We start from the raw sequence: 27,976 nt of genomic DNA, 5'->3' as shown, positions 1-27,976 counted from the left end.
TAAATTTTCGTATGCATAATTTATTTTAAAGTTTATTATATCACATTATACAAGCATTAAACATGGCTTTATGTTGATGATTTTTTTTTAAAGTGTGAAAACTTGACATTCTTCTCTATAGAATTTTTCTATTTACAAATAAACAATCTCTCTATATACTTCATATATATAATATATATATGGTAAATAATGTAACTCCCCTCAGAAAGATTTAAAATAAAAAAAACCTGATTTGTAAACATGGTTTCTGTCATAGTATATGGTGGCTTGAATGCAGATGATGTTCTTTACCTAGATTTTTCTTTTGTCAAAGTATCCAGGTTGTTCATTTACACTTTTTATTCTGAGATCTGTAAAACCAGCATGGGACAGAATGCAAAAAATATAGCAAACAGGCTGAAAAACAGTCCCAATATACAATTTTTTCCTTGGTTTTAAAAACTGGTGTGTAACTGCTCATGAAGTACATGCTGCTGTCAAGAGTGGTCTATGGAGATCAATCCTATGCTCATTGCAAGATGATTTCACAGTAAATCCTCTAATGTGTGTGCTGTCCTGCTTGCTATGTAACATGTCTGTGGCATGCAATGAGGTTGCATTTTTTTCTCATTCCCATGAAGGTAGTGCTCTTGTGGAGCTGGAATAAGTAAACAACATACAGGATGGTCACCTGGAGGTTTAAGCAAAACCTATCAGCAGATCAGGAAGGGAATGGCATAAATTAGTTATCTAGAGACCATTAAAATTCCATTTATTATTATTATTATTGTCCTATTATTTTTGTTTTATTAATAAATAAAGAGGGCATCTTTCCTGAGTGTTCTGCTATATAGCTCTGAAGGACTCCAGGGAAATCTATTCAGCACACCAGCAGCAGAGAAACCTCGATGGGTTGACTGGTCAACCTAAAGTGACAGAAATGTACTCAGGGTCTGCCAGGGAGGTCAGAGCCCCTTGCAGCATCATTCTAGTGTAAACTTGGCAAGCAGCCAACCTATGATCTCATTTAGAGCAGAGTGGGACACAACTTCTAGCAATGTATTGTCAGGAAAATTCATCATAATGTAGCTATGTTGAAAACTACTCTCAAAAGCAATTAATATCCATTGTGTTTCTGCTGCACTTTATTTGTTTCAGCCCATTTTATTGAAGTGGTTCCTCTGGAGTGAAAGTCAGTTTATATTCTACTGGGTTTCAGTTGAGATCTTGGAAGTTACTGAGATCTAAGTTAACAAAGCTGTATCTTACTGCAGGAGATTGCAAAGGTTCACATTCATATGGGTGACCACAATTTTATGCATGACTCGTCTTACTTTACTACTTAGCAAACAGTTTCTAAGCTCTTGTCATCTGTTGGTTTAGGTATAAAACAGAGAGTAAGCAAACCCAATTGTTCATGTGAATTTGATCTGAATGTGATTTTGCACAGCGATCCTGCCCAAAAGTCCCCAGACTGCCAGTGCAGTACAAAACTGTAGATGGTGGATGGCAAATGCTAACACATCTGGCATGTGTGTATTGGAGATCAACACTGCCTAATCCCTACACCCTATCTACAGAGACAGAAAAAATCCTACTTCACCACTGTCCACGCGGGATGTGTCCGCAGCTGCTGTAAGCTGAAGCGAAGATGAACAAGTTCACTTCCCCATTAGTCAGGAATACACTCTACAACCACTAGCTGTGCTCCCCACTCAGTTTGGCACTGAGTCAACACAGAACGCACTAATCCTGAAGTTCTTTCAGTTCTTATGCTGCCTCATGGGACTTTCAGGCTTGGCCCAGGAGCAGCTGATAAAAGGGAGCCGCTATGTCATTTATCCGCTTCATGTAAGAAGGTGGTTCACTACCGGAGGAGGTTTCTTGCTACAAGGAAGAAAATGTAGGCAGGCAGCAGCTACAGAGAGGAGGGTACACATATTTTCTTCCAACCCTCTTCTTCCTGAAGTCATATTACCTTTCATTAAAGCTTTCCCCCTTCATGGAAATAGCACAGTTCTCCCTTACAGTGGAAAGAAGACAATAGATCTAATTTGGTGATATGGTTCTTGGTGCAAGTGCTCCTGTTGCCTTGTGAAGCTTGAGGTATCCATCCATAGGGTCTTGCATTGTGTGGTCTGTCCAGAAGGGCAAATTCTAGTCCTTCTATCAAATTATTTCCAGAATAACTTGTAGAAACAACTGATGGAAGAGTTTTTGATTAATATTGCTCCATACAACACTTATGGAGTCTTCAGAGCTACAACTCCACAATTTTGGGTTAGTGGTCTGGGAAATTTTTAATTTCTTAATGCTAGGGAATTTCCTAAAGGTATAGACAGTAGCCTATTTTGCACAAGTTTAATTTGCAGCCTGTGTAGAATTGCTCTGCATAAAGGATTTCAAGCTATTTCATATTACAGTCTGTTGTTTTATTTTTTCCCCTCCACCCCTTTATAGATAATGGAAGGATGAATGAAGAAAGTGTTACAAGATATTCAGGATGATTGTGTTCTTTTGTTCTGATGACTTTGTTCATTTGTCTGTTTTTGTTTGTTTTACTTATGCAAATAGGTCTTTAAGACACAGTCTGACTTCTGGATAAATACATCCTAATTCTTGACTAGAGCTCAATGTGATTTTGCAACAAAAATACATGGGCAGTTTCAGGCAAGATGCCCTAACCTGATTTGATTCCTTCAGACATGAGACAGTCCTATAGCTGAAAAGGCACTGTTCAAATATTTAAAATAAATTACCAACTTTGCACAGTATCATTTCCAAACAAATGACCCTACAGTTAAATACCTCTGGCCACATTTAGATGCTTGGCCATCTGTCAGCACTTCTGCATGCCTACATTTTTCAGCATTGTTAGACCAGTTGATCAGACTCATGATCATGCATCTCTTCCTAAATATTGTTGAGCAATGGAAATGGTCCACATGTGTGACCATAACTGGTGACAAATGCAAACTAGCACAGTCCAGTCCACTGTGGAAGAGAGCAACACTGCCATGCACGTGCTGCAGGTGGTGGCCATACACATGGACAAGTACTGCCATGTTGTCAAGGCGCAGTCACTGATTATGAAGTAGCAACCTCATGAGAATGAGCCATAAGATCACCAAGTTCTCTAAAGCACTGTAAGATATGTAACTGCTTTGAAGTTTAGGGCCTTGAATTTAAGTCAGGGCCTGGGAGCTTCCTGGAAAGAGTGCAGAGACGTAGCATTGGGCTGATGTGCTTACGTTCACATCAGCTCTGGAGAAGACTAAGCCTCGCAAAGATTTCTAATTTCAAAAGGCTTATGACAATATCCACCCTACTAAACAGGGGCCCACATGTGTTAAGTGCACACAACATTACTGGCTATTCCTTTCAGTGCACTCTCCACAGTAGAAAACCAGGAATTCTTTATAAACGGAGTTCTTATCTTCCTTTAAGCACTTTCTTCCTCACCCGTCATGGCCACTCGTTGTGATAAGATTTTCCATTCTTTTTTCTTTCCTTCCGCTCTTTCTGCAGACGTTCTAGTTCAGCTTCATACATCATTTCCTGAATCAGGTACTTTTCTCTCCTCATCCGATCTCTCAGATCTTTTGGAAGATCTGGGATTAAGTAGGAGATCAGGTGCTTTATGCAAAAGACAAGGTGCTGTGAAAACAAAAAAAGAAATGAAAAATCGAAAATCTTAGGAAGGAAACAAGTACTTTTCATGTCTTCTGAAAACCCTCTCTTTCCAATTTACAGAAAGATGATGTGTTAAAACCAAACCCATTACTGATTTTGAATAAAACAAACCACAAGGTTTTTTTTCCCCACAAAAACTCCAGCCAAAATCAGCTGGGTATGGATCACAGCAAAGGTTATGAGCAGCTGAGTTCAAATAAGGCCTTGAAACTATTCTACAACCTGTGTGTTCAAACCCCTGAGGTTGTGATTTCCTGTAAGGTTGTTTGGACAGAGCCTGGTATTAGTATTGTTCTGCAGGAAGAGGAGGCTCAAATGATGTAACACTTTCCTGTTGCCATAAAACACTTGCATCAGTATTGAAACTAATGAATTATCTATGCAAAACAAAAACAAAACATTTTTTCTTGTACTGTATCTCTTATCCAAAGACATATTCCCATTTACTAAATACCACAAATAAACACAAGGTAACTGATTGTTTGTCCCTCATAATTTAGCCATGACACAGCAAAGCTTGAGTTTGATGAGGGAGGATTGCTGGAGTGTCCTTTTTTTGTCTGATCAAAGATGCTGCTTGGAGATTTACTCACTTCACTTGAGAGGAGGAGTAGAGAAACAGAAAAATCCTCCATCTCAGAAAGGACACACATTCTAGATTGGAGAAATAAAGGTATTTCTTCTTCTCCAAGCAGAACCCTTCCTTTGTAAAATGTTTTCCCATGTATTCTTCCCTCACAAGAAATAAACTCACAGCAGTCTATAAAACTTCTGTCAGTTTAGCCTGGACAGATAATTCCTTTCATAGTGATAGGAAATACTTTATTTGTTTTTGAAGAAGGTCAAGATAACCAAAATAACCACACCCATAGTGCCAAACAGGGGGCTGAGCCTAGGCAGTTATTTAACTTATGGAAAAAACCTACCTTGAGTCACTTATCTTTCAGTGGAACCTTTTATTGTAAGCAGTGCAGCAATCACAAGACACTAATTAGTGTTTTCTGCAAAGACAGTATTAGTTTCTGCTGCTATTACCTTTTTGATTTCATAGATACAGTTAAGGAAATAGTTTGCAGTGCCAATAAATAGAGTGACTCATGTTGAGAGAGGCAGATATGAGCCAGTCTACAGCTTTGGGTGGGACAAAGCAAAGTCAAATCTGTTGTGCACATATTTGCACAAAAAGTTATTCCACAGTAGGTTGCAAATTTGACGGCACCAGTACTTGAGCAAGGCTGATTTTTCTTGCCTCACTTATCTTTGGTCTTATGCTGTCCTGCCTTTATCTCAAGTGTGCATCAAGAAGTCCAGGATGAAGGACCACCACCTCCCTAAGATCGTGCTTTATGGTGAACTTGCCACTGGCTGCCGCAAGAGAGGAGCCCCGAAGAAAAGATTCAAGGACTCCCTGAAACAACATCTCAGCCTTGGCCATATTGATCAACATAACCGGTCTACTCTGGCCTCCAATCGGGAGGCCTGGAGACACAGCATCTATAACGCTGCTGATGCCTTTGAGAACACACGCGGGATCACTCTCGAGGAGAAAAGGCAACGCAGGAAGAACCGTGTCTTGCGGAATACACCATCTAAGGAGTCTTTCTGTTGTGCCTTTTGCAATCGGATATGTCTGTCATGTATTGGCCTCATAAGTCACCAACGTGCCTGTAACAAATGTGGATAAAGCCTTCCCAAATCTTCGTTCACGAAGCCCAGCCATGATGCATCAAGAAGCCAGGCTCTCTTCAATCTTAAAAATGCTTAGGCTGACCTGCCCAGACCATTCTTTTAGTCATTTTTACAGATGGATATTATGGCTTTCAGTTGACAACTCAAGAAACTAGAAGAGATTAAGCCCAGCACGCCTCTATCATACCTTTATTTCTTTCTTTCCCTTAATATTTCCCTGAGTGTGGAACAGATGATGGCAAAGATGATCTCCTTAGGACCAACTTCTAATGAATTACCCAGTGTAAAGGAAGAAGAGAGGCCAACCTATAGTGTCATATTCCTTCACTTGGGAAGGGCTGAAAGTCACAGTCATGGAGAATTTGCCACAGTCCCTGGGCTTCTGCTGAGCCACCAAGACACCTCTCTTCAAGAAATAATCTAGAAATGTTTCTCAACACATATACTTCTGTTGTATTATCTAAAGAGGTGCTTTGTAAGCTCATCTCAGAGTGAATTTACACAGTACTGTGAGTCAGAAATGCAGTATGTGCTCATGAACATTATGCCATATGCCAGTTTGGTGATTACAGCTTCCATACCTGTATTGAATGCCCCATTTCTATGATATCAGAGCAGAGGATCAAGTAAAGAAATTTTTTAAATAAATTTTTTCCCCCTGTCTGCTTTTTCACAGTGTAAAAGCCATTTCAAACTGCTTGTGCTGAAGAGACACTGACCCCTTGGATTCTAGCAGAGATATTCAGGCACTTGAAATTCAGGCCTTAAGAGCTACATTTTGTTTTGTAAATTATCTTCTTCTATTTATTTACCCTCCTGTCTCTCTTTTTCAAAATCAGTCTGGGAATACCAGTCATGTGAAACTGGTATATTCTTCTCTGGTTTGTCTTAAAGATTTCTGAGATATTATGGTAAATACTGATATTATGAATATAGCAAAGCTATTGAATCCTTCTCATTGTCCTAATCTATGTGATGTCCATCATTCTGGAGAAATTAAGAGCATTTAAAACAAAGAGGAAAAAAGCTGGATACTGTAAATACTGTAACTGAAATTGTCTTTGTTTTTCAGTTGTTCAGATTTAATTTTTTCTTCTCATGTTCCTTCACCCCTTCCTCACACACCAGTCAACATATGGCTTCCCAGCATAGACAGGTCATGAGTGCCAGACCTCAAAAAGTAAATAAAAGCTTCATTTATTTCCCCCTCTTTGCAAGTCACTGCTACAGTTTTCAGTGTTACATTACCTTTTTTTTATTAGAACCTAAATACCTGTGAATGTTCAGAAAACAAATCTGAGAATACAAAGTACAACATAAGTAGCAGAAACTAAGACAAACAAATCAACAGCTGCCATCATAGATCTGCCCAATGGAAAAGCTTCAAAGGGAAATTAGTTTCATTCTGTTGCTTTTGTTTTGCCACCTGAATGGTCACTGACCTCAAATACAATAATGAAAGCCAACCGTGCTGCTAAGACATGCCAGAACTGCAGCGTGTAACCATAGGGCACGGGGGAATGAGGAGGGTCTCGGTAGTCTCTGTACCTGAAAGAGAACCATAGTATGGTAGTTAGCAAGCTCCTGCACTGCTGCCTGGGAGGAAGGCAAAATCAAAACGCAGCATCTCTTCATCATTGCTTTTTCTGCACCAAAAATGACTTCAGCAGAGATTGTGCAAGTTACTACAATACTACTTGCTTTTAAGGCTGGGTCTGTGTTAGTGTTTTATTTCAGATCAGGTGCATGCTTTTAAAGCAAGTGTCCTGATCACCTCTCCTTGCCACGCTTTGCTTCACCCAAATGGGTTTACTTTCAGCTGAAACCTAACAGTAAGAGGCACCCAGGAGTTTTCCAGCTGCTAATGGAAATTCGGTACAAAGGAACAAACCAGCACCTGTATGAAGCAAAACTGCTGAAGCAAATACAGAGGATGATGGGTGCTCAGCACTAGTAGGCCCTACAGCATCTCCCTTGGCAGCACAACATGTGCCTTGCAGGTATCTCCTCAGAACGTGGAGAAGGGTGGGATGCTCTGCTGTTTTGAGGGACACTTTATTCCCACTACAAGGCCATTTTAAAAACGCAAATGTCCCAAGTTTTGCCAGCTTGATAGTGCTCCCAAAATCCATATAAGACTGCCTCATCGGCTCCAGCTGGCCCATGGTCAATTAGTTGGCCATCACTGGTGTAAAGCGTGACTCATCCTGACTTCAGTGGAGCCAGGACTGCATCTCTTGGTATATCAACAGGTCAAGGACTGTGTAAGAAAAGGACCTAGTGTCTTGTCTCACAGAATGTTTCTTGGAAGACTTTAGGTCTCCTTAATGTAACTGTAGATATCTATAGGGAAAGTTGGATCCAGGAAGACTCCAAAATTATATTTACAAATCATGAATCTGTTTAAGTCACACATTCTGGAGTCCATTTTTACTAGCAGCTTGTTAATTCTAAAATACTATTGCAGAGGATTAATTTAAAAGTAATGTAAAAGTTATTTCCTCCTTAATCTATTTCCTAGATGGGACAGAGATCCCATTGTAAAAAATATTGAAAATACCATAGTAAGTAATAAAATCACTTAAGGTTGATCACTAAGCTAGTTTTAAGAAACTAAAGAAAATGCAGATGAATAAAAGAAATAAACAGTTACTGAATCTCTATGATAATCTGTATTTCTCCATGAAGTTTCACCTTCTTAGATTGCGGAGGGTGCTATACAAACTGAAATAAACTGTCTTGATATCTGTCAGCATCAAACTTCTCAAAAATTGCAGTATCTCTAGTGCACATTCTTAAAACTGAGATGATCTTTCCTTATGCAAGCAGCACTCTAACTTCACAGTTTTGGAAGTTTTACAATATCCTAAGCATCTGTCTTGAAGTGCAATTAAAATGACTGATGTTTTAGCAGAATTCAGGTGGGTTAAGTAGCTGATAAACTCATTTAAGGAAAGATATTAATTTGCTTTCAGGGATAGATATACATAACAATTCAGTGTCTCCCAAATGAACAGATTTATCTTTTGGAGATTTATCACACCAATTTTAATAGTTTTCTGTTTCTGAAATATTGAAGAGACAATTTTTTTTTATTGGTTGGATTTCCATCATTCACTTTAAGGAGCAGCAACCTCATGCTTGAATTTGGGGAAGAAAGGAATTAAAGAGGGGGAAGAGAATGATCAGAATTACAAAACGTTATCAGATAGTGCTGCTGCAAATGATGTGGAACGGAATATTCTCACAGTGGTTCTGCTCCACAGAAAATATTATCTATGGATTCAACATTTGAATGAGCTTTCTGCCAAATAAGCTGCAACAGTCTTAAATATCAGTTAGTTAAATGAAAGCATTAATGCCCCAACCTTCCCCCCATTTATTATGTTATACCATACAAAATTCTTCTTATTCATAAAAATATCACATTATTGCAAGTATCACTGATTTTTGCTGTATCACACACTTTTATTGAATCACAGGGTATCTTTTTATCATTAGGTTCTCATGAAAGGATATTTTAACTCTTAACGGTGAAAAATACTGGGACTAAGTGTATCTGCAACTACCAGGACTCATGTTTGTAATCCAATATCGCAATTAAAAACTGGTAGCTGTATTTGTTGTTTGGTGTTCTGGGCTGAGACTCCATTTAAAACCTTTATGTACATCCTTGAGTTTTTTGGCCATTAAAATCACTCAGGTGGAAATCTGCCATTACAGACTTCTCTCAGATTGCTATTCCTCCAGCCTATTGGCTGAGGACAAAGACATGCAGATGATTAACTGCTCATTTTATTTTGATTCAAACCACAAATATATGATTATCACTAATAATTACACCTGCAAGCAATGACAAAAACACATTAATCATTCAACAATTAGGAAATGAAGGATTTGAGGTTTCACAAATGTATCTTAGGACAGACTCTGTTTATGTCTGGCAGACCTGTGAAATAACTGTGTCGTCACTGCTGTGCAATCTTAATTTCCCTTTGCATGTCCTATGATATAATCTCATCACGATTTCATCTCACTGGTACCTAAGTAATCAGGCCACAATTATTGGCCTTTTGATACCATATTTTTACATGAGGATTGTGTCTGATTCAAGCTGTGCCTAAAAATCCTGCATTAGGAACATCCTCCAGATACCAGCTTTTCAGCTTCTCCTTTTTCTGAGGCAGGAATCATGCAGTTAACAGCCAAGAAGTATCAAGAACAGCATATCCCTGAGCAGGACAGTTAATCCTTTCTGTGACTATTTTTTAAGTTCTGAAAATTAGTTCCAACCCTGGATTTATCATGATGCATCTCCCTTGCAATGTCTTAAAGCGAGGAAGTATGTTGATCAGACACTTACCTGCAATATTTTAATGGTGAACCAGAGAATTCACTTCCATTTGATGTTGGCTCCGAACGGTTTTCAAAGTCAGACACCAAAAATACCGATAAACTGGCATTAACATAGCCAACCATACACCTAGAGGGGACAAAATGCTGCTGTCAGGACACAGCAAGGTTTTTCCATTAACTGTTTTACCCAGGAGGATGTCCTCTAAGTTTCATAAAATCCAAAGCACAATTGTGATGCTTATTAATATTTGAAAGAGATGTTGAGGCAATATAAAAGAAATGCTCAAGTAGGTCAGATGGACAATAAAAGGGAAGAAATAGTACATTTCTGTGGGAGAAGAAATGGTGAAGATTGGGACTGGCTACTTTTGAAAAGGTACCTAAATGATAACACAATAGGGGCAGAGAAAATAATGAGTAGCATTAGGAAGATAATCAAAATATTCCCACTGTTACACTCAGGGTACTGGCACAATGAGACATTAAGTCAGCTGGAAAGGTAATACACTTAAACCAGCTTTTTAGAAAATGTGATGGTGGCTGAGAACTGTGAGGGCCAGGCAGAGTTTAGAGAACACCGAGTAGAAGAAGGTAAGTCCCTGATGAAGGCCTGTGGGCATCACTAGAAGGCTCAGGTTTGGTGTTAGTAAAGCTGAGGACAGATGTGGCAAGTGTATTGTGCTGTTCACGCTGCACTGCCCAAGCACACGTAAGTGTAGGCACACTGCTCAGCTTGGTGCAGAGTATAATACACAGTAAGGGTTGGGGTTTTTTGTTTATTCGTTTTGGGGGTTTGTTTGTTTTTTAAACTATGGACTCTACAGTCTTTGAGAAATTATATTCAAACATCATCTGGCTTTGTCTCAAAATCTCCATACTGATTGGATTTGGAACTTAATTTAATCACAGTATTTTTCTAGTATCACTGTGTGTCATATGGATCTAATACCTACAGATGTTTTTTGGAAAGAAAAAGGTACCTCTTACATTTAAGTGATTCAATAACAGATGGTCTTCACTTCTTAGTTTGAGAAAATTCGTTATTCCTGTGGATTTTTGAATAGCTTCCTGATCTTGTAACAGTGCTTGCTAATAACAATATTCAGAATGCTGACCCAGATTGGCTCTTTCAAAGGATTACTACCTGATGGTTTCATGTAGAAAATCACTCAGAAAAGCAGGAGTGTGAAAACACTGTACAAGAGGTTTGTGGAAAGATAATAAGAGCTTCTTCTGTGAACCAAGCTACTTATCCTATGCAGAACTAGTTTCAAAGCCACTGAGTCATATTTGAGTCTTAAAAAAAAATATTTACATTTTTTTTCAAGAACAATGGTCCTGAGCAAATCAGTAGTAAGGAAAGCTGCTTACAGTGCCGCAATATCCTACAAATCTTCATAATGGCACAAACAGAGGCACATGCTTAGGAACAACTGGCACAAGACCATTTTACCCCCGAAGGGATTTTAACTCTTTGTGAAAGTAAATGGAACATTTTCCGTGGCACCACCTAAAATGCCAAACTCCTGGCAGGACAACAAGTCAGCAGAGCTGCTAATCAAGAGCTGCCACACCAGATGCCCTTTTTCCATCAGTGTGATTAAATGTATTGACAATCAAAAGACGTCAAAAAAGCAGCAACGCAAGAACTTGCTTTCTATAGCAGAGAATATAAAAAAATCAATCTGCCATATGCCCAGTAGCAGAATGTAAGCTCTCTGTTACTGTCTACTGTTTAATCTGGGTTTCTTTAAACAGTAGGGTCCCTGCTAATGTCACTGCTAAATCATTTGCAAACTGTGCCTATTTGTGTTTGGTTGAAGTCAATGACCTTCCCTGAGTCAAACAACCTAGATTTCACAAGTTGCCAGGCAGCAACTATCTCATACTTGCTGGTAGTGTGCACATCCTAATATAATCTCAGTGTTTAGCAACGCTTAAAGAAAATCCACTTAGGCAGCAGGGATTCAGTTCACAAATATCTTCTGAAAAATTTAATCTAAGGACTATAGTTTTAGAAGAAAAACAAATTACTTTTCTCAGTAAGTATATCTTGATGTTTTGGTTGGGAATTGCTTCCTCTTGCTAGACACTACTGTTTTGAGTAATACATGCTGAATACTACACCAAGAAAAAAACCCCAGTGTATAAGTTTAAAATGATCAACAAATCCTTAACTGATAAGTATCAGCATTGCTTCAGAATGAAAAGAAGATTATATCCATGTACACCAGCTGGGAAGTACAGCTTTGGCAGCATACTGTCACACACACTAAATTTCTGAAATAGCTCTGCCATGTTTGCCTTGAATTAACATCATAAATCATAGTCACGAAGCAACCTATTCTGTGAATATGCAAAGCTTTGATATCTGTGGCTGATATCTGTTACTTGAGCAAAACCAATAAATCTGCATTAGTGGAATCAGAACATATGTAGACAGTACTGCTGCATCTATTCAAGTAGTAAGTGATTTTCATGAACGTCTCTTTTTCCCCCTAAAAAAGCTTACTTTTGTCCAGCTTCTCCTTGGCCAGCACAAGGTCCATATTTGTAAGCATAAACAAGGCGAGGGATGAAATCCGATGTCACTGCTATAACAAATGCATTTGTGATAACAGAAAGAATTCCAATGCCTTCTAGGATCCCATACCAGATTCCTGTTCAACAAGGACAGTATGTTAGCTCCTGGGAAAACAAGAACCATAATGCCTGAGGTACTGCATAATCTGAAGTAGTTGTCCCTGCCACACAAGGTGTTTTATGTAGTTTCTATACAAGAGCCACTGAGTAAAAATAATGTTTCTTAATGAACAGCAGGACCTCAGTGAATCAGTCTTCTGTTCCCACTGGGTGGAAATTTTGTTTATCCTGAAAAGAATCTCAAGGAAGATGCAAAAATGCTCACAGAGGTCTTGGCTTACAAAGACACAACCACGTGGGCAATTTTCCCTGCTTATGATGATGGTTACCTAGCCTTTGAGGTGGGTCTGCCAGAGTAGCCATAAATACGTGCAGTCCATCATCTTCCTGTAGTAGGGGCCTTGTGTGGAATTTGTGCATGGAACTCTTAGGTCAAGGTGTACCTATCAGCATTGAAATCTTCATGGCATACTAATGCTACACGGTGGCACACAGTCTAGACATCACCTGGATTTTTTGGCCCATCCTCAACTGCCTGACAGATCTTATGATACAGGCACACAGCAACTCTGGTCGTGAGGATCATCACTGTGAACCATACCACAGGAAGCTTAGCATCCATTGGTTTAATGAGGCATCAAACTGTTCCTGAAAACTTTGCTGAATAAGGGGCGAATGCAACTTATTTTGAGAAATCACACCTGAATTGACCTGAAAAAAAATTTGTTTTTTTCTGTGATTTTATTATTTACATTATATAACTGTTTTTTCAGGAATTATGTCTGCAGTGTATGCTGTGCACTGGGTGTTGTCCAGGCTTGTGCCAAACTTCATAGATTCACATTGTTGATATTCAAAGCTTTAATCAGGCACAGAGTTTAGGTACATGGTAGACCATTCTGAGAGCAGAAGGTCTGGGCTTCTGCTATTTCATGGTGTGGGCTACTGATTTTTGCAATGCAGATGGGCAGCGAGGTATCCTATTTACCTTTCCAAAAACATCAGGGATTCAGCGTTAGGCAGATGACTTTGTTTTAGAGTTCTTCCTAAAGGTGTTCTTCTTTTGCACAGTGCAAGGACAGAAGAGATTTATAGTCAAAATAAGTTCAGTGAGCCCTTGCAGTAGTGTGTGGCTGGATGACCTCAAAGTTATGTGAATCCTGTGTTTAGCAATGCAGGTGTGACTCACTGAGAGCAAGTCATCTGTTGGGTTCTACACCCACCCTGTCTGACCCCCCCAGGGACCTAGTGGGCGTAGACCCTGAGTCACAGAGGGGCTTGGTTTTGGCTAGGTACATATAAAAAACACAGGTCCTTACAGATAGGTGGCCATTTTTACCTGACTTTCATGTTTCATCTGGTCTGTCTGGTTATTATATTCAAACTGAGCATACGAATGTGTTCACCCAGTGTGTCTGCCACAACAAAAAAACCTGCAGAGAACACTGATCACTTCATTAAAACACCTTGGCTGTTAAGTCCCCCACAAAATCATTAAAAGACATTTTCCAGTTGTAGACTATTAATTGCATGAGTAGATTGGCATTAGATACTTGAAGTTTTTTGAGAAATCAAATGGTGCGCCATTAATAGCGAAGATGAATGAAAATACCTTAATCTGCTCTTACTTGTCAATGCTTAGTCTTAACATACACCTATAACAAACACACATACAAAGAGCTCACCTATATCTTTGGCTCTTGAAGCTAAAGGCCTTCTCCACTGGGTAACAAATTTGTAAGCATCAAGCCGAATTTCAATAATATTGTTAAGTAAGGCCAGAAGTGGTGCCAGTGGAAAAGCTGCCACAAAAATGGTTGTGAACCCAAACTGAAGAACTAGGGGAAAAAAGGAAATACCATAGTATAATTATTAAGATCTAATTCCAAGATCTATGATACCAAATAGTGTATGCGAGCAAACATTATGTATAAGTACACAAACATTTCTTATTATATCATACTATACAATAGCCTAGTAACAGTTGTACAGGAAGTCTTTGCCAGAAGTTCAGAGGAAAGATGAAAAGAACAAATGCACATCTGACACTGGAATGGACAGCAACATCTAAATTTTGTAATTTGGAATGAAGTTCAGAGGTGGACACACTATGCTTCTAGAAAGGAACATTTTTACTCCAGCATCAACTAGGATCTCTCAATACTTGCAAAGATTGGGGGTGAATACATTCCTTTTACTAATTCAGATGGGAAGCAGCTTGAAATTTTGTGTAAGTTTCTAGAGGTAGGTTTTAGGACTGCCAGATTTCCCATTAATTTGAAAAGAACCGTGTGAGGGAGAAAACAAAAAAAACAATCATGACATATGCAGTTCAGTCGCATAGGGCAAAAGTTCTTGGTTTTTAATATTTTTGAAGCATTTATCCTTCTCTCTCCACCAGATAGAGCAATGCCTTTTGGCAGCAAGCTACTTTGTAAATGTGAGGTAGTAAATGAGGGAAGATTTCAAACATAAACAAGCATGCAGGTCTATACCATGCAGTTTAAAATAAAAGCACAAGGGAACTTCCCTTAGTAAATAACAGCAAAGATCTTCAGAAATGTGAGCACATGAAGAACTGGTCTGTGGTTTGAGAAAAAAAAAGCCAGAATGGGAAGTGTTTCATAAATGTGTTAGTAAACCAGCAGCAGTGTGCTTAGTTGCACTAGTTTGGTTCTTACAAAATTCCTTCCTTTCCTCACCCAACCCGTGAGAATAAAAACCATTTTGCAGCCTATTTAGCTTCATACAGAGATAATTAAAAGAATATACCAGACAACATCATCAAAAAAGCAACAACACTAAAATCTAGTGAAAGACAACAAACGTTAGAGCCATACTCATTTCTAGGTATTCATCAAAGAGTCCATAAGCATTCATAGGTTGCAGATTATAGTCCTTTTCCCACTGTGGGAAGTTTGTTTTTCTCTGCGTGCCATACTCTTGTCGTAGTTTTCTCCTGGTCCACCAGTTTTGAATTAGCCTACATTTTAAAATAAAGAAACAAGGTAAAGAGTATTAGTGGCTATTTATCACAAAATTGGAAGAGGTTAAGTGGGCACAACACATACTGCAAAATTCATTTCCCAATACACAGGAAAATAGAGCGCAAGTAATATATGTGGCTGATGACACAGCATAATAGGTATGAAAACAAATACAGAGGACGGGCTGTAATCCAGACCTAGATGTTTTTAAAATGGTGATGGGATTTTGACATATTTTCGTTACTTGTTTACTTCTTTTTCTCTGCACAGAATAGCAAATCACAGGGTCTGTTTACATGGCAGAATGCAATGCTGTGTGGAGATAGTCCAGCTCAGTAAATAAGAGTGCTAATGCTGCTTGATCCCTTTGTGTGTGCGACACAGTATTTCTGCACGGCTCTACAGAGTGCAGGGTAACAGTCTCTGGGCAATCCTGTACGGGAAAAGGCAACCCTGAATGGTGTCTTCAGTGAAACATTCAGAGGAACAAAAGACAGAAAGAAGTGTGTGGGCTGCTGACAACACGTGGGGGCTGAGAGGTGGATGGCTGACATGAGAGCTACCTCCATCTCAAGAAATGGGGGAGCTGTACCAGTCATCAGGGGGAAGATATTGTTCCCAAAGAAATGCATATGGAAGGCCACTGTCAGAGGCACTGAGCCAGAAGAGAAACGAAGGCTCACACCTGAAATAAACATCTTTGCTTCTCAAGGTCAGGGAGTTGCACTGGTTTGGCCAGCAAAGGACTCTAGTATAGAGAGCAAAAAAACCTCAAACCACAATGACAGAGATTTCTCTGAAGTTGTGGTTGGCCACCTCATCTCAGTCAGTTAGAAGGTGATGATTCACCCAAATAATTCAATCCTTTTCCTGACAATGCTTCACTTCTTACCTTCACAGTGACCTGGACTGGTCTGTGAATGATAGGCAAATAGTCATTGTATTTGGATAACGATTTGGACAATTGCTTGTTTTCTTAAAGCTTGGAGATTATTTTTCCATTTAGGCCATTTATCAGAGAGGTTATAGCTATTTCTGTCTTCCTTAAAGAAGTGTAGGTGCAACTGTGTGCAGTTCAACTGAGTTCAGCTACAGATTATAGGGTTGCCTCTAAGTCCTCTGGCCATCCACATGGTGTTGGCTCCAATCATACTCTTAGCAGAAAGGATCATTTTTTTTCACGCAAAAAGGAAAATGCACCTGCCCGCAGCATTTCAGGGCTAGAAGGTGGATTGAAGGGTCTGCAGAGTAAACACATCTCTCATTAGAGTAAGTTGAAGCATCTCACAATGTTGTGACTGTATGTTTTATGTTGTGATTCTTGTTGCGACTTTAAAGTGAAGAGATTCACTTCACCTGAAGCAGTTTAGTCCTATTAAATTGCTTTCTCTTAAACAATCTCCTCCTATCTCCATCAGCCACCTTCTTTAATTCCCTTCTGTGCTCTTTATTAAGTTTCAAAATTCCTATTAATAGAAAGAAGAAAGTTCTAATAAAAACTGACAAAAGAGACAGTGAGTGGAAGGAAAAGGATCAATACTGCTGTTGCTGTTCCCTCCTACTCACCTCAAGTAATTCCTGCAGCCCTAACAGCTGCAAAATACTGGCAAGTAGCACTAGGCCTGGGAATGATGGAGAAATAGCAAGCATTGAGTACCTCGATTGTCAATTACTCTGTGCATTTAAATCATTTACTCCATTCTCATTACAGCCAGATGTGGCTGAGGCTTTTCATTACAGTACTGAGGCTGCCTGAAGTCACTTCAGCAAAACATTTCTGCAGGTCAGGGACCAAACTCGACACTAGCTCTGCAGTGGGTCCTTCAGCAGAGCAAATCCCTCTGAACTTTGGAAGGGCAAACTTTCTGACAATGTCAGCTCTCTCTTATATTTTTGCATGTTAATTTCCCCTGGTGACCTGCCGTACAGTCTCTAACGTCAACTACACTAATCATATTAAACCTATATTAATCATATTAAACATGCTCATTAAATACTAATCAATAAGAAATGAACCAATAGGAAATGAATAATTGTCAACCTTTTTGGCTGGGGTACAGCTTCATAATACCCTGAAGATCACCAGGGAACTTGTCTACATACCAGTCAGTACACTTTTCTATCTCTGGGAGTGTATATGCCAGCAATGCATTTTTTCCAGCTCATACCTGCTCTTTCAGGCATCTTTTATCACCTAGCAAGGAGAAATCCAATTTAAAACTTACTGGCATAGCTACGAAGTGATACATGTAATATTTCCTGTGAAAGCAATACAGTGATCCTACAGTTATTTTTAAGGAGTTTTAAAGCACAGAATACAATTTAATGAAATCAAGTACTTCCCATATATTATTTATTTGTTAATATTTATGTTACACTTTCACTTTTGCAAACTATGTCCAATGTGGAAAAAAGCCCTAAACATCATCTCCATGTGTCTGTAATTCTGTATCCCTGGGGGAATTTTCTATTGTAATGACTACTGTAACTTGTTTTTATTAACTGGTCATTAGGAAGGCATAAACTTAGTATTCTGTGACCTATAGAAGCATAGATATTATATTTACTTACGGATAGCCAAGTTCCATGAAATTATTCCATGTCTGCTTTAACACCATTATAATACCCATTTGCATACAGAGATCAATAAGGCATCCACTAGGGTGGCACTACAGGGACAAAAAAAAAGAAAGAAATTGCTAAACAGAAATTACACCAAGTTTTAAAGCATTTCTTAAAGACTAGAAACAGATATTAGATCATTTACTAAAATGAATTTAAATGTAATTCTCTTTCTTTTTTTTTTAAAATATAAACTTATGGGAACATATGACACTATCATACTGTCAGCCTTTTAAGACTATCATCTAATTCTCTGCAGAAGTCGGAGTCAGCTGAAATCAATGCAGTTTTCACATTAGTGCTTCTAATGTGCTGTGCAACTGTGAGTAGGTCAGTAGCAAAGGCCAATTTTCTCCATGGATTTCAATAGTTTTTGGGGTGGATGACTGCGCATCAAGTCAAAGAACGAAGAGAAAATTCCTCCTGTCTCACAGGCGAAGAGTTTATGCCTTAAGGATAGACCTAATACTGTTGAGTACTATTTAATGTCTATGGTTGAGAGGACCATGCAAAGCTATTCTCTTCCTGAAGAATTAAAAATCTCTTAACTGTTGAACAACAGGTCTTAGTATTTCTTGCTGAGTGCTTTCTTGCTTTAACAGTGGCTCCAGACCTTAAAGTTGTGGTGCTGCTTTTGGGAGAGATATTCAGCTAGTACAAATTTAGGTAATTTTTCATCTAGTACTGGAAAAAACAGAAAAGGACCAAAAACTTTCTGCCCTCAGACAGTTCTTTCCACAATTGACTTTTCAGGTCCTAAGAGTGGAGTTTAAGATGTATTTTTAAATCCTGAGTATTATAGATAAATTAAACAGATCACTTTCATAGAACTGGAATTACTTCTCTTTAACTTTTAGGGAGAAAAGTTAGTTCTGACCTGTAATAAAATGAGAAATTAATTTCTTATACATACTGCATTATCCAGTGTTCAGAACCTGGGTCCCTGCTGAGGTTTCTGTTGACCTCCTTCGGCGTTGCTTTAGATTAACAGGGTGGCAGATTATTATTATTTTTTTTAATTAACTTCTCTGTCACTATTATTAAATCATCATCCTTCTGTTTTTAGGAATCAATCACGTGAGCCAATATAACCCAAGAGAGGTAGATGCAGTGTTAACAAAGCAGCAGTAATCTTACAACTGTAGTATCAACAATACATAAATTGTGGTCTGATTATGTTCACAGGCTCTACTAGACTATATTGTGTCACTACGTGTCTTGGACTTGGCTTCATTCAACAGGTGAGGAGAGGACTATTGGAGGGATATCTGGACATGATATTCTAAAGCATGTTTCTAATAAGACCTAGTACAGATATAGTCGATAAAGTCAAGACCTTTTTTTTTATTAGACATTTATTATTAGACTTTTTTCTCTTTGCAAAAAGTAAAGTAAGGAGTACTAATAGTAGCTTCCATCAGCAACTGACTCAACCTATAACACATCACAGTTGCACTTCCCTCACTTTTCCTCCCATCTCTGCTCCTGCAGAGAGATGAGGTTCTTTCCGTGTTCTCTGGTCCCTCTGTGTGTTGATTCAGCCCAGTAACTCATCAGAAAACCAATTTGTCCAGAAAAGGGAAGTTTACTGCTTATACAAGGAAGTGAATAGGCTCCTCACAGGGTTGGACAAGCCAGAGCCAATGCAGAGGAAGAGGAAGGAACAAATTTCTGGGGGAGGACTCAGAGGAACAGAAGAACTGGCTTCTTTTGGCAGCAGCAAGCTTTAGGTCAGCTCAGCCCCATTCAGATTTTGGAGGGCTGTTAAACGAATTTCTGTCTCTCCATTTATCAAGTATTATTTACTTGAATTAATAGAATTCACTAGTTCACAAATTCTTTTTTTTCTCTCTTTTTTTTTTTTTCTAATATTTGAATGGCCTCTATTAACCAAAATATTTATATATCCAGAAATGTTTGAAAATTCATGCTGGCAGGCATTTTCCACTTATAATTTGTTATTTATTTGCAAAGTTGTTTCAATTATTCAGCTGTGAAGCAGAAAAGAAACCAGGGGATTTGAGTGTGCAAATAGCAGCACTGGAAACTAGATGACTGATTCAGAAACTGCTGCTGTTCACCTCCGGTAACTGTCAAACGGTTTTTGAATTCTGAATGTGTTTGTCAAAACAAACAAAAAAAAGAGATAGGTCCTTGAGTGACTTGCAAAGCCAAACTCCATATTCATTTGATTTTATAGACATGGAACATTATGCCTGTAGCTCGTTTGGGAAGCTTTTTCAGTTGTTTTGGTCAAATTTCATGTACATTTTATGTGTCTAGATTTTTAACTTGTTATTTTATTATTTTAACTCCTTGATCAGCAAGGTTAGATAAACCAAGAAGAAAAGATTTCTTAGAAGCAAAAAGTTGTCAGATTAATATCTGACTTCAATTCATTCCAAGGGTGAAATATTTCCAGTGTAAATATGTGAGTAATTTTTAAACCATATGATACCACTATTCAAATGTGAAGCAAACACTAAAACCGCTAGCACTGAAAAGGGAATATATACATCAATATGTAGATGTTTTTGTAGCAGATGGTAATGTCAATAGTGTGGAGTTAGACAGCAGCTGAAAATCCAATAACACACTCACAAATGCCTAGACAGAGTAATGTGTCTGCCTCTGCTTGCATTCATGGAATTCGTGGGCAGCAGATAAATCAGTGCGCAGTTACTGAACACTCACCTCTTCCAGTCTCCACCGGTTTATCAGCCTTAAGTAGGCACCAGGGTGTCCTGTAAATCTTTAACATAGGAATATATATCAACTCTGTTATGTAAGCAGTCTGTTCACAGCAGTACAAGAAAGCTCACACTGTTATTTTAATCTGATGTTATCTTAGCATGCCTGATATAACTTTAAAAGACGTTGTGCTGCAAAATGAGTCGGAGACTCCTGGAATAATCTCCATGAAGGACCGAGTATATTTTTACTTCCAGTTTTATTTTGATATCAAATACTCTAATGTTGGATATTGAACATATGCAGAGCAGAGGGAAAATCTAACTGAAACTGTTCATGTCAGTTTGGAAAATGGCTTTCAACTGCCAGTCCAGTTCCTTACACTATAATATGGACTGTGATATCTCTCTTCCTGTGAAATCAGGGAAAATTTTAGTTTTCATTAAAAACCCCATAGTTTTATTACTATCCTCTCGTGTTTTCTCCCAAAATGACTCCCATATGCAAATGATCCATACTAATGGATTCTTCTAGTCAAACCTTCTCTACCTCTTTTTAGGAGGCTGGCAGAAAGAGGTATACAAATTTTATATATAGATAGATACAATATATACATATAAATATATATTTTTATATGTAAAATATTCTGTGGGAAAAACCCCAACTAATAGCTCACAATTCACTCTTAACAGTCCTAACCATGTAACAGAAGCAGCAAAGTATTCAGGCTGTAGGACTAGATGACTGCTGTAGATCTTTTACAATTGAACTATCTACCCTATCTTACCTTAGCCTAGCCTAGCCTAGCTTATCCTGTCTTTCACTTGCCTGTGCAAAATACACACATAAAGGCAGAGTGAAATGATCTGCACATATAATATTGTGGGATGCATCTGTTCCCAATAGTAAAATTGTTGTTAGCATTTAGACCATGTGGTGATAGGAAATGAAAACTGGTTCTGTTTCTGGGCTTTTGAAAGGAAAATAAAACTGCAATCTGTTCTGCCTTGCTAATATGGAGTTTGCATTTTGAGATGTGTGATAATATGGTCCATTTTGCTTCATTACAGACAATTTTATTCCTTTTCTCTACTTCATTTTGCATATGTGAGGGAGCAGACATCAATCCTACCTTCCAAGGAAGAATGCTATATAAAATGTAGAGCTGTTCAGATTGACAAACTGAAAAAGAAACATTTTCAGAGTGAAGCTGTTCTCCCACTCGGATTCAGTACGAGGCTGCTCTGTGAAGAAAATTATCAAAGTTTCAGAGGTCTAATCAGATTAACAATTTCCCTTGGCACAAGGGATGCACACACGTATGAGAGCTGGCAATGTATTTGTAAATTAGCCTGCTGATTTCAAACTGTAAGATGACAGAAATTGTATCCAAAAGCAGCACTCGGCAAGTGAGCTTGTAGAGACAGAAATCTCTTCTGATATCTGGATATGTATATTCCCAGAAGACCATAAGAAACTGGTCAAGGTAATGTGTATATTAAACATCCCTCCTCTATTTCAATGGTCTTTACAGGCTCAGGCTCCTCTCTTGTTTCCTTTTCTGTAATCTACCATAACGGCATTGCCAGAAAGCACTTTACTACAAGCTATTTAAGTGCCTTTTTGTTAGAGATGTCACACTGAACTGGAGAAAATTCTCCTTGTAATTCTGTTTCAAGGATTTGCCCACAGGTATCGGTTGAGTGCCACTGCATAACTTCCTTTCCTTGTCCTAGGGAACTCACCATAGAAAACTGAGAAAAAAATTATTTTGCAGTGGATGGGCTAAGGCAGACAGGAAAGGGGAAGACATAGTCTTCCCTTCAAGTAGGCCCTTAATCTCCATCTAAAGAGATATCAAGACAGAAGTTAACAAAACAACCTCTATGCCAACACACCAGTACCATGTCCTGGAATTACTTTCCAGTTGGCAGGAGCTTGTTATTAGCCAAGCACTGCTGTGAACAGGAGAAATCAGAGGAGAGGTGGAGATGCTAATGGTGATTCTGAGTATCATAATCATAGCACTCATATACTACTTCTGAAGGAGGGTCCAGTAAAGTACTGGAAGTACAGAAACAACAATTTTCTTTACTTGGAGCTGCTCTCTAAACAGATGCCAGTCTGTGGGCAGGACGAGTATGACTATAACAGGACTGCTGCAGCTGAAGGTTTGCTCATATGCCCATCAGAGACAATGGTGATGCTCTGGAGGAGCATGCACATGAGTTCTGAAAAAGGTCATGAAAAAGGCTGAAGAAGGACATTCTGAATACAGTTTTCCTGCCAATCCCACTCTTGAGTTTATTACATTGATAAAGATCATTCAAACCAAATCAGTTCCTTAGGCCATCAGAGTAAAAATCACAAAACAGTCTGAACATATCAGAACATCTTGACCCACTGAATTTTCCATACAAGTACTTTCTGCACAGGTTACGAGAAGCAGACATACCTTGATGATAACCTGAGAGAAAGTAATCAAGCTTCAAGGTCTCCAGAACATATCTTACTGTCCCCAGGGTATCACAGGGAGCAAGAGGGCATTGCTTGTGCAAATCACATACTTGAAAGTCAGATTTCTCAACCGTAACTAGCAAGTATCTTTTCCATGGATACAGGAGAGTAAAAATATTTTAAAATTACAGCATACAAATGAGGATGCTCAGCTTAAAAAGAAACAAAAGAGTAAAATGCTATTTTACATAGATGTGCTTTGAACATATCAGCAGTGACTTCCTAGATTTAGAAAAACCCTGACTAAAATAGCTAAATAGTAGCTAAAATCAGCTTTTTCCTCTGAGCGGACACCAAAATCTGTCCATCTGGTCCAAAATACTTTACTGCACATCATCAATGTACACAGGTTGCCAGGAGCTCAAAATAATCCCCTCAAACCTCTTCTACTACACATGCTATAATATGGTTTGCTTAATAGGCCTTCAGCAAGAGTCTCATTTCAGGCTTCTTGACACTGAAGAGCCCTTGCCAATAGCTGCAAACTACTGCAATCTTCCAAAATTATCAAGATTCCCACAGGTTCTGCCTGAGACATGGAGATATGAATGATAGCCTACCCCAGTGACAGTACATGCTCTCCTTAGAAAACGTGTTTCCTCACTTTAACATGAAGACCACCTTTATGGGTGAGCTCAAAAGATTACTGAAATTTAGAACACCATTATAATTTGTGTGTAGGTAAAGTCGATGACTCACCTAGTTATTTTCCCTCCAAATTACTACCCCTCTTAAAGGCAAATGTTTGATAGTCAATTAGCACCTTAGTTTCGAGCTATAAGTTTCTTTTCCAGAAGGGATTCTCCTTTTCCAGGTCATCACAAAACCTGGGGGTTGTGAGTGCTCAATCTGTCTGAAAAGTCATACCTTTTCCCCCAAGGTAGCACTATGTTTACATTCTTAAAAGGTAAGGGGTTGGAACAAGGACAAAGGTGGATGATTGCTGTCATCAGTGACTGAATGGCACTATAATTTAGTTTTATACTCTTTTATTATAAACTTAAGAAAAACATTAATTCCTATAGACTGCAAATTAATTAGGATTTTTCGTATTTATGCAGACATTTTGAATGTTATCACAGTATATGGACCAATAAATCAGTATAATATCATTCAATTTTGTATTTAACTTACCTAAATTTGTCAGGAAAAGAGCAACCTTTTCATACAGCTGTAATAGAGAAGAAACAACCTCTTAGTTACATGACCACCTCAAAAATATTGAACTGCCTTCTAGGTAGAGCAATTGCTCTTGCATGCTAAATCTGACATTCAGGTGATTTCTTGGATGTTCTGACAATTACAATAAAACTATTGTTTTAAGAAAAATCATTACATAGTAATAATAAAGTAACGATATAATTAAACATGGAAAAATAATGTTTTTAGAGCTTATGCTCAGCTCTTTTCACCCACAATATATGGAGAAAAAAATGCAGTCACTGTCCCTATTTTACATACATAGTGAAAAAGAGTGAAACATTTTTTCCAAAACCACAAAGCAGAACAATAGCTTAAGCAGGATTTTTGTTTTAGTTACTTATGGAACATTTATCTCACAAAAAAAAATCGTCCTAGAAAAGCATGCTATGGTATGTTTGGTATGTTGGGTATTTTGGTTTTTTTCTTTTGTTTGAGACTTTTCTGGTGCTGAAAGGAAAGGCACTGAAGGGCCAAGGTTACTTCAGAGAAAATCTTTCGTAATCCCCACAGCACATTTCCTACTCTGAGCTCATAACATTTTTCTAAATCCTAAGTGGTACTTTGTCCATTTAGCAGATACCATGCTCTCAAACTTTGTAGGAGACTGGTAACTTCATAAAGCTTACAAAACTAACTTCCACAATCACTATTTGCAAAGGAGTTTTGTACCTATAACCCAACAACCTCAGTATTACTGTAAATTAATACAAAGATTTCCATTTGCTTTAAATGAAACTGGAGCCTATTGCCACAAATTGCTAAATGTCCTTAAGTCTCACTGATGTCTAGAGGGATACAAACCTTCTCATATTTCAGGCTGAAGTACTTACTTATCCCCAAAGTGCAGATCAGCAATGTTTCTTTTCATTTCCAGTTATCCTTATAAACTCTTGACAAAATTGAATTATGTACAGTTTACAGATCAAACTGCCCGCTTAAGAACCGAAGTCACCCTGAAATCTCTCATCCATATTAATAACCACTTCTTGCTTTTTGCTGCCTTTGGAGTAAATTGTTTGGTTTCAAGTAATGGAAAAGGTAGTTTCTTCTGAGTTTAAAAGCATCTCTTAAGGGTAACTGTAAAAGTACAAAATGTCTAGGTCATTTATATCCTAATCTCAGCAGAGAGTGTTCTATTTTACAAATGTATGTTGCTCTGCAGAAGTGCGTATCAAAACTGTATTTTGTTGCTATTCCTTCTGGAACAGTAAGACTGTGTTAGAGATTCTGTTAGCAATGTTTGGATCTAATTATCTGCTACTGCATTTTATCACTACTAGTCCCAAGGGTCCTTGTTTAGGATCATATTCTGTTCTATGTTCATATTTTCCATGGGCAATATCACTGGAATTAACAGGTTTTATTAACCTAGGCAAAGCTAGTGATTGTCTTCAGGTCAAGGCTGCAGGATTATCTGGGAGACATTATGCTTGAAGGTAATTTTGTTTTGTCATGAAGGATTTGTCAGAGTATGTACCTAGTGCTCAGAGCATCTGGTCTTGAATTTACTGTGGTCTAGACATTTCCCCCATGCTTTGATAGGCTGTCAAATTGTATCAGAATCACTGGTAGTTTTCAAGGCTTCTTAGCAGGGAATTCTCTACTGCTGTACACATATTGGTCTGTTCTGGTTTTATTACTGTATCTTTGCTTGCTCTTCTGGTACTTTTCATAGAATCATAGAATAATAGAATATGATGAGTTGGAAGGGACTCACAAGGGTCATCGAGTTCAACTCCTGGCCCTGTGAAGGACACCCCAAGAATCACATGTGCCTGAAAGCATTATCCAAATGCTTGAGTCAGAGTTCATGGAGGATTCAACTACCTGAATTGCTTCTGGGGATTTTTTTCTTTCCAGAAAAAAATCCACCACTTCCCCTCAATAAACTACATTAATCCATCATGGGAAGTGGGGGGATTATTTGTTCCTAAATCCTTCTTTTGAAAAGCTCCTGCAGCTTCATATTTTGTGGATCTTTTGTTTTCATGAGCTATATCCAGATCTATGGCTGTGGTCTCTGTTGAATGGTAATGAGTCTAAGGCTTAAGAAATACATCTTTGCAGTGCTCCACTTATTTGATGTATTTTAGGAAAAAAAGAAAAGTTTCTCAAAAAGCACCTTCAAGCAATCTTACATTATTTTAAAAAATTCTCTAAGCTGTAAAACTCTTTGAGAACAAAATAATTTTGTTTGTGCAGTGTTTCTTTGTTGCTGCTTCACTGCATATACAATGACATAGTGAGAGCTTGGAAATGGATGTTGTACTGGCATAGATATATATAGTTTTCTTTTTATTTCTCCTATACATATTGTGTGCTTTAAGTGGAGTAAAGAAAACCTCCAAAAGCTGCAGACAACAAACAATAAATGAAAAATAACATAAAAGAGCTCTCAGTACAAATTCAGACAGAAAAACATCTTCTTCCTCTTCTTCCTGTCCTTTCTCAGCCTATAGTCCCACCTAAGGGAAAACACAGAAAAGTCAACAGTTCTAGATAGACTCTCTTAGTCACTAATCCAGTCTTGTCTATGCCAAAGGGTGAAGTAAAATCCTGCAACAAAGACTCTTGGAATTTCCAGCCACAGAAACAAGGGGCTGTTAAGATCAATTTTTAGATGATGGAAATGCTTGGGTATTGCACAGGGAAGAAAGTAGTCTCCAAGCCTGCACTTTGAAATAAGCAGGCCTGAAATAACATCTCACACTCTCTAGGAAATCAGTTAGCACATCTTCTGGAGCAAAGCCTAACATGCTTTTTGCACAAGATGCTAGCTACTGGTTGCTAGAGGTACCCCGTCTTGGCTCTAATACCTGAGTGGTTTGTACGTAGATCTCTCCTTCCCCTAAAATGCATTCTTATAATGTCAGTTGACAAAAACCTGACAGTGAAAGGCCATACACCTCTTGCCAAGAGCAATGAATAGAAGACACACAGAGCAATATACAGGAGTATCAGCATCTCAATGCAAGGATGAAACTCATTCCCCATCTGATATCTGCTATACTGTCTTACTGGGATGTAGAAATTCCGTCTTTCTCTCTATCCCAAGTCTGGTTCCAAATCAGTTCACAACAATAACCTGACCTCAGCCAGCCCCAGTTCACTGCACTCAGACAGCACCAGTCTCTGGTGTACCCTGGCAAAGGCCATAGATGGCTCTAGAACAAGTCACATCTGCTCAAGCCTTGCAAAATTTTCAGCCCAAGAGTTGTCGGGCATAGGGAGATTGTGTCTGTATATGCATATCCTCAGTGGTAAACTACCAGAAAAACTGAAACTGGAATTACTGAAAATAGCATAAATAAGAATTTAGCTTGGCCACTGTATTTAAAAAATAACATCAAAACACAATTAGAAACAAAAATATTAGAGAAATGGACTGAAAACTGCAAATGTACAAAAGGGAAAAAGAAAGAGGCAGAGGATAAAAGAGGGGTATGTCTCCCTAAAATATTTTTAGAACATTCAAACACACTTTACATAATGTTTTGGATTTGGAATTGTATTTTACATTAATAGTGACTGATATCCATAAATAATAATTCCATGTCTGTCATAGCAAGACACTCCATTCCTGCTGAAAAAAGGAA

At 38.3% G+C, this 27,976-nt stretch overlaps 1 protein-coding gene across 8 annotated transcripts in view; it reads right to left on the bottom strand.

Annotated features, from left to right (window-relative positions):
• Positions 1-10: 10 nt before the first annotated feature.
• Positions 11-27,976, bottom strand: part of ANO4 (anoctamin 4) — a 119,465-nt gene continuing 91,499 nt past the window's right edge. For 7 of the 8 annotated variants that reach the window (XM_032688343.1, XM_032688344.1, XM_032688345.1 and 4 more), the window contains 10 exons: positions 24,312-24,348; positions 21,793-21,904; positions 20,664-20,721; positions 17,919-18,016; positions 15,201-15,343; positions 14,046-14,198; positions 12,230-12,377; positions 9,725-9,844; positions 6,804-6,909; positions 11-3,636 (listed from right to left, as the gene is read on the bottom strand). In XM_032688343.1, coding sequence (XP_032544234.1) covers positions 3,445-3,636; positions 6,804-6,909; positions 9,725-9,844; positions 12,230-12,377; positions 14,046-14,198; positions 15,201-15,343; positions 17,919-18,016; positions 20,664-20,721; positions 21,793-21,904; positions 24,312-24,348 — 1,167 coding nt within the window. In that variant the 3' untranslated portion in view covers positions 11-3,444. The remainder of the gene's footprint in view (positions 3,637-6,803; positions 6,910-9,724; positions 9,845-12,229; positions 12,378-14,045; positions 14,199-15,200; positions 15,344-17,918; positions 18,017-20,663; positions 20,722-21,792; positions 21,905-24,311; positions 24,349-27,976) is intronic. The other variant, XM_032688342.1, reaches the window with a different exon arrangement.

The sequence above is a fragment of the Chiroxiphia lanceolata genome, chromosome 5 (genome assembly GCF_009829145.1).
Source record: "Chiroxiphia lanceolata isolate bChiLan1 chromosome 5, bChiLan1.pri, whole genome shotgun sequence".
Classification (NCBI taxonomy): domain Eukaryota; kingdom Metazoa; phylum Chordata; class Aves; order Passeriformes; family Pipridae; genus Chiroxiphia; species Chiroxiphia lanceolata.
Note: the sequence above shows the minus strand (reverse complement) of the source record. Positions and strands in the feature narration are given on the sequence as shown.